This window comes from Molothrus ater, chromosome 18 (assembly GCF_012460135.2).
Source record: "Molothrus ater isolate BHLD 08-10-18 breed brown headed cowbird chromosome 18, BPBGC_Mater_1.1, whole genome shotgun sequence".
Taxonomy (NCBI): domain Eukaryota; kingdom Metazoa; phylum Chordata; class Aves; order Passeriformes; family Icteridae; genus Molothrus; species Molothrus ater.
The window spans coordinates 7,552,581-7,565,107 of NC_050495.2; the positions used below are offsets into that span (position 1 = coordinate 7,552,581).

The 12,527-nt window shown below is 43.0% G+C and overlaps 1 protein-coding gene across 8 annotated transcripts in view; it reads left to right on the forward strand.

Moving 5' to 3' along the window:
* ARVCF (ARVCF delta catenin family member) overlaps positions 1-12,527 on the forward strand; it is a 246,679-nt gene that overhangs the window by 195,044 nt on the left and 39,108 nt on the right. For 7 of the 8 annotated variants that reach the window (XM_036393092.2, XM_054516766.1, XM_036393091.2 and 4 more), the window contains 4 exons: positions 527-644; positions 1,898-2,069; positions 4,360-4,377; positions 8,811-8,882. In XM_036393092.2, coding sequence (XP_036248985.1) covers positions 527-644; positions 1,898-2,069; positions 4,360-4,377; positions 8,811-8,882 — 380 coding nt within the window. The remainder of the gene's footprint in view (positions 1-526; positions 645-1,897; positions 2,070-4,359; positions 4,378-8,810; positions 8,883-12,527) is intronic. The other variant, XM_036393095.2, reaches the window with a different exon arrangement.

Consider the following 12,527-nt stretch of genomic DNA (forward strand, 5'->3'; position numbering starts at 1 on the left):
TTTGAGAAATTCAAAGCCATGTAAACTGTCATCCTTTCCTTGTCATCCTTTCCTTACTAAAGTTGACTGATGCAGACTTTGTAATGAATCTGCTGCACACAGCTTTTTCACTTTCTGTGGCCATGATACTGCTGGGCAATCTTGTGACTTAGCATGTTTTTCCTAAGGTGGTGAAAGTATCTTTCAGTTTGGAACTGCTGGTTTTGAAATTAAATTTTTGGTTTGCATACTGTTTGCTCTGCAGACTCCAGCCTGGTTTAAGGTGAGTCCCTGGGTTCACCAGCAAAGCAGAGAAGGTGTTTTAGGTACCTCTGGGATTGTGTTCCCCTTTTTGTTCAGGCTCAGAGAGTTGCAGATGTGTATTGCCCATACTTTACTGAGATTTAATAGGTTTGTCAGTCTACTTGGCCTCCTAATTTTTCATCCAAGGTGATGAGTTCTTAATAAATGTAGTATAAATCAATGCACCTTTAACTTTATAATGAAGGTTCCAGGGCTTAATTTTCTTTCAACCCTCTCCTGTCAGGAATGTAAGTTCAGATGGAGCAGAAGCACGCAGAAGACTGAGAGAGTGTGATGGCCTGGTGGATGCCCTCCTGCACGCTCTGCAGTCTGCAGTTGGCAAGAAGGACACGGACAATAAGGTGAATTTGAGTATTTAAACATAGTTGGCATCAATTTATGCTGAAGTGTTGCACTGGGATCCAACTTCTGTTTGCTGGTATCAGAAGAGGATTATGCTTGCCTCAGAAAATAGAGTAATTGTCCTCCTCTCATGGCTGGTATCAGTGGTAGTGCTGATGGGGTATCAGCAGGATGCTGCTGTGTTTCCCTCTATGGCTGATGAGGGGAGCAAAGGCTGGCTGCTGGGAGAGGTGAGGAGACTAGTCCTTTATTGTCAGTGACATTATTGCTGTTGTTCTGCATTGCTTAATTGGCATTTATAAGTGCAGTCTCCAAATCAGAATTGAGTCCCATTTGCACAAAGCAGCAAAGGAGTCAGTTCCCATTTTAAAGACTTTATTCAGCACCATCTCTGAAGACTGAAGTGCTTAGACTTTAAGAAATGTCTTCAGACCTGCAGCACTTTCACTGTGGCTTTTTTTTTTTTTTGGTGCAGATTTTATTAATCTGTTATTATCATCACCTCATCCCATGGCACTTAAAAGTGTATTTATATGCATGAGGAATATCATAACTTTAACCTGTTTAAAAAAAGAGCGTGCTATTTCTTCATAACACCAGAAGGTTTGTAAAGCATTGTTATTTTATTCTGTGTCTCACCATGTGATAGCCTGAACAAGGGGGTTACAAAGCCCTGTTACTTAATCAGGTAATTTTGGAAGTGGATTTTGTAACCACCTGGTGGTTTCCATTGCAACCTACAGAGCACTGCTCTTGTCAGAGCCCGATGTGCTGTGGATTAGCTATTACTACAGGACAACGTGTGTTCCCATTGAAATCCTCACAAGGCCTAGGTTCTGACCCAGAGAAAATTTAATAAAATGGACCCCTTGGAGATTGTAAATGTTGGAAGAACGAGAGAGAGACTTGGATTAAAATAAGATCCTTATATGATCATTTTCTGCTGTGTGTTTGATCTTTTGGTGAATTGTATTCTTTATGTAAGATCAAGTGGTATTTTTGATTAGAGAGTTTTCATTTTGAATGGATACTATTTATAAAGCGCTTCACTTTTGGAAAAATAAAATAGGGTTTAGAAGAAGAATGAACTTTAATTTAAGGGTCTTGACTAAATCTTCCTTGAGAGCTACATGGTTTTCCTGGGACAGGTAGCCTTCTTTTTTCAATTTCCCCAAGCCCTCCTCTGTACAATACAATGGTTTGCAGGTAAGAGGGTGCAGTGTTTCATATAACATAAATTTCTTTTTAACAGTCTGTGGAGAATTGTGTGTGCATCATGCGGAACCTTTCCTATCATGTCCACAAAGAGGTCCCTGGAGCTGATAAGTACCAAGAACTAGATGCTGGACAGACTACGGGCACAGGAGGCTCCCAGAAGAAGAAGAAAGATGATGCTGGTTGTTTTGGTGGAAAAAAAGCTAAAGGTATGTGTTGCAAAAACTCAGAACTAGAAATGGTTTGGGGGTAATGTTGTTGTGCAGTCCTGCTCTTGCAAGCACATTCATCGTGCTCATTTAGGATGATGCAGTTTGTGGAGTGTTTGCAGTGTCCTGGCATGCATTTATCTCCTGTGTTGCATCACAATTGGATGTTTGGGATTCTTTTTCCACGGTACTGTAATTTTGTTTGGCTTTAAACAGGAATGCTGCATGCTGACAGATGACATTCTGCTGTTGGAAAAAGGTGGATGTGCTCTGCCTCTCCTCTGCATTGCTGTATTCTTGCATCTGTCACATCTCTGCTCTGTCCCCTTGCCTGGCTGTGGAGCACGTGTGCCCTTCTCGGGAAGCCAGGCCAGCATGGATCCATCCATCCATCCCTGTGCATGGCACTCCTGCCTGTGCATCTTCCATGCCTCCAGACTCTCATACTTGAAAACAAACTAAAAGCCTCCCCTCCCACTCAGCCAAAACATACAATCTCCCAATTCAGTCACTATTTCAGTAATTTAAATTGCAAACACGATTTTGTAGCTTTTAATTGTCAGTCACTCTTAGACCTGTTCTCTCCTCTGGGGCATGAGTGTTGCAAATGAGTTTCATTATGAGAGGATTAATAGTCCCAGTAACCCCCCTTCAATGTTTCCTTTACAAGGAGACACTCAAATTATATCCGTTTTCTTTGTTGTTTTAGAGAAATTACTATTCTAGACTGAATTCTGTTTCCTTTCTTAGAGAAATGACTATTCAGATGAATTCAGAGATAATTAATTCCATTTTCTATCTAGGCTTCATTCTCCTCATTCATGTGTACACATATCCTGGCTTATTATTTGTACCCAGGTACAAGGAAGGGTTCTGCCCCTAAAGAGCTGATATGGAGTTGTTTGAACTTGATGGACTCTGTGCTGCACATTGCTCTTTGATCTGATCTGCACAAGTTATTAAAATATTATGTGTTTCCATATGTGTTAGGGAAGTCATCACAGTGTGAACTTGCTTTTGCAGACAAGTCTGTCATCAGCTACATTTAAACTGTTTAAAATAAAAAATTGATGGGAATCTTCTAAAGACTGGGGGGGAAACTCAAGAACTAATTCTGCCTGCCTGGCCAGCCTGTTCAGCCTGTTCTCACAGGGAGTGACTGAACCTGCAGTGTGATATCCTTTGGAAACCTTGCATGTGTGCTGCCTCGAGCCTGTTCCTGCCACCTGCAGTCCATGGTGTTGCTTTGCTTGAGAGCAGCACAGTCCATGGAAACACTTTCAGCCATTAAAGCTCTGAGTGGCCTGTGGGAGGGGGGTGTTGTGCTGAGGGTGACATGTCCTCCACCCCTCGATGGCAGTGACAGGAGCACTCTTAGGTGTGTGTCCCATGCCAGGTGTCTGCCTGGGCCCACCTAGAGATTCCTCTCCTGGGGCTGTGCTCCCAGGTTCTTTCTGCTTATCAGCTGAAGCACCAGGTCACGTCTTCGTGGGCAAATTGGTCTCAAAATCATCTGATGCTGGGGGTGAGCCTGTGGGTTGCAGCAAGCAGTGCAGGCACTCAGTGACAGCTTGGGTTTAGCTCTGTGTGTTTGGCAGAAATGACAATACATTTTAATGGGTTTTCCCACCTTTTTGCAGTGCTCTCTTCAAAGTGTGCTGTTCCCTAGAGGGAAATCAACTGGTGATAATACTGAGCTCACAGCTCGTAGGATGTAGATCAAAAGAATAGAGGGTCTCAGACGACTGTTGTGCCTCAAAAATAAAAGTTAAAATCCATTCATAAATGTGCTTTTAAAATCATAAAGAGAAGCTCCCTTGTCTCACTGTTAAATTTATGTGGATACTGGTCTGAGCCTACCTTACTTTTCTCAGTCTAGAACTTCAAAATCAATCTGTTCTTTCCTTTCTTGTTCACTTAATCTCACAGTGTTTCCATGTTTATTTTATTTTATTTCATGGCCATTGATCACAGCATTTCAAACACCTCTGCAAAGGGCTAGTCATCCTTCTGTCCCCTCAATTCTGTGAGCACCTTTTCATTTAATAAAAAGAGAAAGAAAAGGGGAAAAAAAAAGTTGTGCAAAGAAAGATTGGGGGGTTTTAGCAGGAACAAAAGGGAGTACATGAAATACCTTGGTTTGGTTTTTTAATTGATGAAACTTCTGGAGTCTTGTAACACTCAGGTTTTGAACCTGTTCTGTGAAATTCTGCCTCTTTGTGACTGTTCCTTTGTATTTTCTTCATCCTGTAAATTTTTGTTTTCCTTTTGCTGCTTTTCTGGTAATTAGAGGAGTGGTTCAATCAAGGTGAGTCTGCAATACTTTCTTTTCATCATCACCATAACATGCTTTGTTCAGCTTTCACATGCAAGGCTAAGAGCTGAGATCAAGGTCTTGTTCATCCACCTCCTCCTGCTCCCCCAGCACAACCTCCTGTTCATTTCAGCAGACATGGAAAAATCCTCGGAGGGAGCTTTTGCAGTTTGGTCTTTCCATACCACAAATGGAAAATACAAGGATTTATTCATTCTTGGTGTAAGTGCAGTAGGGGAATTGCTGTGGAGCTGGCCTGCTGAGGCCAGGAGTGCAGGAACACCCAGGTGTGGGTTGTGTCCCCAGCCCTGTCAGATGGAAGGCTCTGCTGGCTGCTCTGGGGGGTGGAAGGAGCTGTGACTGCAGCAGCTTGGGTGTGTGTCCTCAGGGGTGCTTGATGCTTCTTCTGCTTGGGCACGTGCCTGGGCTGCTGCAGCTCTGTCACTGGCACACACAGGAGCTGGAGGAAGCTGCCTCAGTACCTGTCTAGGGGATAAACTTCAGTTTCTCATCCCAGCAAGTAAAATTGCACCTGGAAGACACAAGTCTGAGGCTAAAGGTTCCCTTGGCTGGGAAGTTGATAGGCTGTGGATGCCTGGGAGCCTCTGTCACTGAGACAGATTCGGGGTGAAGGCAGGGGCGTTGTCAGGTTGTGACACTTGCTTCAGATCATGGGTTCTGGAGGGTTGGACCAAAGGAGAAATGTTGGGGAGGGGAAAAAACCAACCAACCAAAATCTAATTGCTTCTCCCAGCAAATGGTGCTGGGTGGTGTTCTGCAGAACACTGACTTTGGGACTGTGAGTGGTGAGGCTGTGGAGGATGGACTTGTTGGCAGGGCAGAGCTCAACCCTTGGTTTCTGTCACTCCTTTGTGGCCAGCTCAGTGGCTGTATTACTGAACACCAGGGAGGATAAGATGAGATTGTTATTAAGAGGCACTTTCCCTTAAATTTTTATTTCAACCAGAAAGAAAGCATTTGGGAATTAATCCTTCAGCAGAAATGGTCTGACTGCACCATGGTTTGATTATATGGTAAAGCAAAACGACTTTTGAGGAAGATAACAACAACATTAGTGGTTAATAACACTGGGTCACACTTCAGAGTCTGTGCCGAGTTTCTGACAGATGGAAAATGCTGAAGGTCATGTTTTGGTTGTTTCTTACATAATGAAAAAGTAGCAAGGGAAGAGAGGGGAAGAATTTTAATCCCTCTGTTTCAGAGACTGTAAATTGCATCTTGCACAAGCAAGTCTCATGTCAGGCAGTTTTCCCAAACCCCTGAGTGCTGTGCCAGTCCTACAGCCAGGTCTCATAAAACAGGCCTGTCAGCAGGCATATTCAAAACTGTCTCTTGGCAAAGTTTGGAGCTGTGCTCATCCAGCATTGGCTTCTCTCTGACACACCTTGGGCTGGAAAACCTGGAGACCCTGGATATGGGTGGAAATTGAAATGTACCAAAAAGCAGATCTTAAACTTCTCTCCTACTGCAAGTGTAGTTTGTGCTGTGGTTTCAGCATCCCTGTGGTGCACAACCTGAATAGTGAAGATCCAGTCAGCGGTGTGCTCCATACAAATCCCAGCCACACGGGTTGTGTGTGTGTTCACATCCCTGTTGTGAACAAATGCACAGGCTCAAGGGACAGAGCAGGGTGTTCAGAGCTACAGAATCTGGCAGTGATGCTGATTTTTTTGTGTTATTGGGGTGCATGGGGATGGCTGAGAAGGTTTCAGTCAGTAGACTCCTGAATTGCTACATTTGGACACCTTTTTAGAAACTCCCCAGTATTTGTGAAAATCAAATGGGAAAAATAGCTGCTGGGCCTCAGATTGAAACCTCTGCTTTCTGGATGGATTTGGTTTGGCGTGTTCTTGCAGCTTGCTTGCTCACCTTGTCTCTGTAGAAAAGCCTTGGAAATGTAGGTGCTTGGGGTATTTCCAAACACAATCCATTTGACTAAGTAAGTAATTTGTAGAGTTGAAATCACCTTGGTCAGAGTTCTGTGTTCTGTACTGCTGCCATTGGCAAGCAGCTGGCAGCTTTTCTCTGAACAGACGGGCTTTGGCCTGCGAGGTGCGAGTTCCTTACAGGGCCGAGATGCAAAGCAGCAGAGGCTCCTCCAAACCAGCCAGTGTTTGCTTTCTGGCCCAGAAATGGAGAGACAGCAACCGAGGAGCCCAGAGCACAGGTGGTGGGTGCTGTCTTTATGAAAGATGGGTCAGTAAATAGGCAGCTGCTTTGGCATTCCCAGCTCAAAAGTAGCAGCCAACACTGCAGTCCTGGACAATTCCTCCTTAACAAGTTGTGCACAAACACAGTGCTTACTAAACACTGCCACTGGCAAGAGGGGAGCTCTTACTGTGCCATCTCAGTTCTGCAGGGCTGATAGAACTGCCAAACCAACCTTGAAATTATAGAGGGAACTTTTGAAATAAGTAGTTGTGTCAAGTAAGGTCTGGCTCTCTGAGAACATGTTCTGAGGTTTAAACTATCTAATGGCAGAGACATGAAATTTGGGGTCATGTGAAAAAAAAATGTTTGTCCTACTTGTAGATAAGATGGAGTCACATTTATGGGTCTGCTTTAAGTCTGTAATAATCTTTCCTACACTGGCTTCCTTCCTTGAATGCTTTTTTCCTTTTAATTCCCTCTGCCCTGCTTTTTCCTGTCAATGCCCTAAGGGTCAGCAAGGGTTTGCAGCCAATAACTGGGTTCAGCTGCCATCAAGAAGTGCAAAGTCTTTTGGTGATGTACAGCACTTCTTTCTGGTATTTGATTTCCCAAGCAATGTGTTGCTCCTTTTGCAGAGCAAAAAATTGATGGAAGGCTGTGAAGTGCCACTGATTCCTGTCCCCTCCTTTAGAAAAGATACTTTTCAAGGAGTGCTGTGGTACCTGGCTGCATGACCCTTTGTCAGCTTAGATGGGCTTTTACATACTTCAGTTAAGGAAACTATTTCAGATCAGCAGAACTTCTAGGTGCATGTTTTGTTTTGCACAACAGTTGAAGTTGGCTGGTATTCTGTGTTGGCATTTCAAAAGAAAAGAGTGTGATTCCATCCCCTCCCAAAGAAAGGGAGAGGATGGAATACTACCTTGAAGAGGGGGTTTTCCCTCTTAATGTTACTCCTAAATATTCATAATGGTATTTAAAAGCTCTAATTCTTCTCTGTATGGTACTGAGTATTTTTATCCTTTTGTCAGGAGGAAAGGTAGAGTGACCCATTGAATTCACTGTGCATGTACCAGCCCCCTGCTGTAACAAGGCAGGCGCTGGCCTTTCCCATCTCGTGACCTCTTGGCAGACAAGACTCAGACTAATCTCCCCATTACATTTTCAAGGACCATTTTTCTGTTTGCTTTTAAGCAGCCTGACTGGTGGAGCTTCCAAGGCCTTTCTGTAAAACCTCCATTACCAGCCTGGTAATCCCTGTGCAGAAGCCACTTCCAGCAGCCTCAGTTGGGTTGTCTGAATTCTTCCCATTGCACCTGCCTTCCCTGCTCTGGAGGGAGAGAGACTAAATAACTTGAGTTTTTCCCTCTCAAAATCAAAGCTAAATTGTACACTGCTGTGATCAGAAGCCATGCAGATTCTTGCACTGCCTTCCAAATCTCTCTCTCTGCTGCCAGTATTCCTCTGATGGCAAAGTTCCTGCTTGTCCCACAGCATCCATGTGGGCTTACCCAAGGCAGTGTGTCTCCTTGGGGGCATGGAAACTAGCCCTTCCCTCCCCATGTATTTACATAACCTTGAATGCTCAACCTAACTAACAGTGGTTTTGTTCTGTTGTATGTAAAAGTTGTATAAATTAAAGCTGATGTAATAGTTTGACACTGTTTCTTAGCAAAAGTATGGAATTATTCCATTAGCTTCTAATAAATAGCAAAAATGACACTTTGTCAATTGAAGGGCAATTCAAGGTTAAGTTGTTGGCTGCTGTCTGTACAATATATTAAATCTAGGTCTTCCTGCCTCGTTGTTGCATTGAGAATAGAGGCTGCAAAGCAGTGCTGTTGTTTTTTTGCTCTGCTGCTGAGTTTTTGCTTGAGCTAAGCTTCAGGTCAAAATTCCTTTGTGAAAATAAGAAGTAAACACTAGGCTTCTGAGGGAGGGGCACAGCTTTGCCAAGAAGGGAAATGGCACCATTTTCCAAGGTTTAAAGCACTCCTAAGACTCTCTGAAACACTAGTGCTAAGAATGTTTGCAGATCAACCTGAAAGCAGCATGGGTGTTTGTCCCCAAGTTTGCTCATGCTAGACCACAGCTGTGCAGCTGGGCTGCCAGTCAGATACACACAATTATGGGTAGCTGTCTGTGATTTATATTCTGGGTCTGTATCTTCTCCCATCTTGTAGATGCACATGATGGTAACTTACCTGTCAGTATACTGACAATCTTCTCCATCTGTTGTCTTCTTTTTTGCACAGGGAAGAAGAATGGGGATTTGGACAGGAATTTTGATACACTTGATTTGCCTAAGCGGTCTGAAGCAGCAAAAGGTAATGCTAATGTTTGTGCTTTTGGAAATAAGAAGTAGCTTGGGAGCTGGAGGCTCTTAAAGGGGCTTGAGACATGAGCATATCAGGCTGATCTCTTTCTTTTGTAGCCAGTTAATTGAGATAATGGATATATCTGTGCATGCTGTTATCTAGTGCTGAATACTGGATATGCATTTTTATCTAAGACTGCTGAATTGGTGGAATCTTGTAGAAGCCTGTCTGATTTGGTGTTAGGTGATTGTAACTCCAGAGAGGGGTGAGTGCAGGCTCTCCTCCTCTATAGCCCCATTTGCAGCCCACCTGCACCACACCTGACTGTAAGGAGTTCTGAAATGCACTTGCTGAGAATGCTTGGCCCTAACCCTTTTTCTTCCCTGGCATCTCTGTCATTCTTCAGCATTCTTTGGAACTGGGTGACAGCAGGGATTGGGGATTTTTGCCTTTACTGATGGTCAGTCTTCCCCTGAACACAGTATTCCTCCTGTCTGAAGTGAGCAGTACTTGTGGTTTTCTAAAATCTGGGAGGTTCACAGAAAAATTCTTCTGCATTGTGCTTTTGTATTTTAGCTCTGGCAGAGGTGGAATCTTTCACAATCTGCAGTCCCTTCTTGCATGCATGGTACTTTTTAAATTGGAGATTAGGAGGTGATTTGGGATTTTATCAGAATTCTTAGAGCATTGGATGGTGTTTTGAGACTTGCACAGTTTTTGATTTGAAGTGTGTGCAATGTCTCTGCAAAGATCCAGCATTGTCATGGCAACTGCTGCCGTGCCACCCTGTCAGCCTCACCTTAACGAGCTCTGAATACCCAGAACTACCTGAATATCCTCAGAGGAAAAATTTTAAACTCTTCCCGCATCGTGTAGAGAATTTTGGGGAGTGTAAAGAGACAATCTGACACAGTGGAGAGATCCACGGACTATGGGATACCTGAATTGTGCTCTTTTGGTGGCCTTGGTCCAGTCCACTTATTTGTGCTTCAATTTCCTTGCTGTTAACTGAGAGCAACAACAGAGGCCATGTCTGAGATCCTTAGAGATGTGCTGGTAGTCAGTAATGGTGTAATAATTATACATACATAGTGCTGCACTCAAATTCACAGTGAAACTCTGATTGATGATATGCAAACTAATCCTAAGATGTAGATAAATCTATTTATAGACACTCTTTATAGTGGATGCAGTTTCTAGTCTTATGTCTAAACACTGATTTTCACTTGGTGCATTATTGCACGAGATCTTCTGTATCTTGTGAAATAATGCAAGATGCTGAAGAACCTCTCAGAAGCTGCAGTACCATCCTATTTAGAGAGCTGCAGGAAATTCTAACCAGCCTTCACTGGCTGCCATCAGTTCAGGCTGGGAGCTGATTACAGTGCAGAGCAAGGAGACACCTTTAGGATGCAGGAAAAGAAAGGAATGCAAAATACAGCAAAGGCTTCAGCGTTTGCATTCCTTCCTAAATGTGATTGGAATGGAGGTGCCACTAGAGGGAAAAGATGGAAATCAAGAATTTCTGCAAGGAAATGTACCTTGCATAGCTTTCTTTAAAATAAGATCAAGAGCTTTCATGTGGCTCTGTTAATGGCAGAAGTGATGTGCAGATCTGATGGGAGATGGATCTGTCTCTGAGCTTACACAGCTTGTTATCATATTCAATTGCTAGAAATCTCACACTCTTGAAGAGGTTGTTTGATAATTTTGAGATACCCCCATTTAATCAAAGTCAAATAGATTACATATCTCATGATAGATAAGGTCAGGAGATTAATCCCACAGCATTTCGAAAGAAGCACTTTGACATGGAAAAGGGCATATTTTAAAAGTAACTATTGACTTGTGTGCTAAGATAAAAAAACCAAGACATCAATGCATTTTTGTTCACTTTTTTGGTGGTATTTTCCTGCCAAGCATCTCATTTACTTGAGAATTCCTGGATAGTAAAGGTTCTAACAAGGTTGCTTGAACTTTCAATTGTTCACTGAAATAAAGAAAATAAAATTGCAGTTTTAAAACCCTGAAGAACTCTGGTCAGATCTCTTCTATAGAGGATAATTGACTCTGATGAGATCAGCTCTCAGCTGAGGCAGAACCTCGTTACTGAGATGGAAAAATCATGCAAGTTTTAATGATCAAAAGCACTCAGATTGAGTGACATGATGAAGTGCTATTTCAAAAATCAACAATTATAGATTAATCTCTTTCATGTATTATTAAAGCCATATTAAAGTGAGTTTTCAGCTGGAATCTTTGTGAGCAAGTGAAACTGCAGTAATAAGATTTGTTCATTCAATGCAGCAAATGAACATTGTGGTAGTTAACAAATATTGGGATGTAGTGTTGTTAAGTTTCCTGTAATCTTATAGTCAACATCCATGGAGCTTATCTGGTGTGTCTAAAGATGTGGTTTCAAGAACTTGACATCATGCTTTCCCTTGGAGATACTCCTAGTTATGACCACTGAACTTAACTGAGAGTATGCTTATGATCACCTGAAAAACCACGGACTAGTAGCAGCAGACTAGTCCAGACCTATTTTCTATCAGCTCTGGAAACTTCATTTTGACTCCAAATTACTTTAATGGTAGACATCTCTGCCTGTCCTGCAGCCAGACATCATAAAACCAGAAACTTCTGTCGATTGTGGGTGGGGACTGGCTAGTGTCCGTGCAGAGGTTTCTCAGTCCTTCAGAACATCTGTCCTGCTGGTCCAACATCTCAGGAGCACCTTCATATCCTGAACAATCCAAAGGGTCCTGTGAGTTGTAACCTAGTTTAAATGCTCGTATTTCACTTTTTCCCCTGGAATTTATTTGTTCTGGTGAGGAAAGAATGAAGGAAGGCAGCTCTCTTTTTCAGAGTGATGAACTAGAGTCTCTTCCTGATGGTTCCTGGTTTTTTAATGGGAATCAGGTTCTGCTGCAGCACATGATTTGAGCAGCCCTGAAACCATTTCTAAGCCTTTAATAATTTTATGTGCTAGGCATTCTGGCAGGGGAAAGCTTCTAGTTCAGGGTTGTTATCTGTGGTAAACTGGATAATGTCAGACTGGACAACTTGCAGTGCTTTCAGAAGCTGTCTCATCTGATAGTAAAAAATTAATGTATATGCCCTGGCAGTGTCCAGAGTACTCCTGTCCTCGTGAGGAAAGATTGTGAAAGAGAAGCTTTGCATTTCCTCTTTGTTGAAAGGAGCATATTTTTTTTCCTGACAGTCAAAGAGAGAGAGCATAAATTTTGGGGGAAAGTGATATGAGCTTGCATAGAGAAGGGAACAGCACTGACAAGAAATTATGAATGCTGTTCTTAGAACCTTGCTAAATTTAGGACTTTCAAAAATTGCTGCTTCTGGGGGGGGGGAGTCTTACTGAAATCCTTTCCCCAGTCTAAAGTAGGTCAGTGATAGTGGTGCTGGCTGCCTCCTCTGCAGCGTGTTCTCCTCTGCACTCCCACGGCGCTGATTTCTCCTGTGTACACATTAAATACGTAGCATAGTACAACTCCTGTGCTTTGTTCACAGAGTCCTTCACTTCTGAGCAGGAGCAGTGGCAGGAGGCTCAGGCACTGGGGGAAGATGAGGATTAATCATATCTGTGCAGGGGAAGGCAGTGTCTCAGATGGCACTACCTCTGCAATAGGGTTTTCT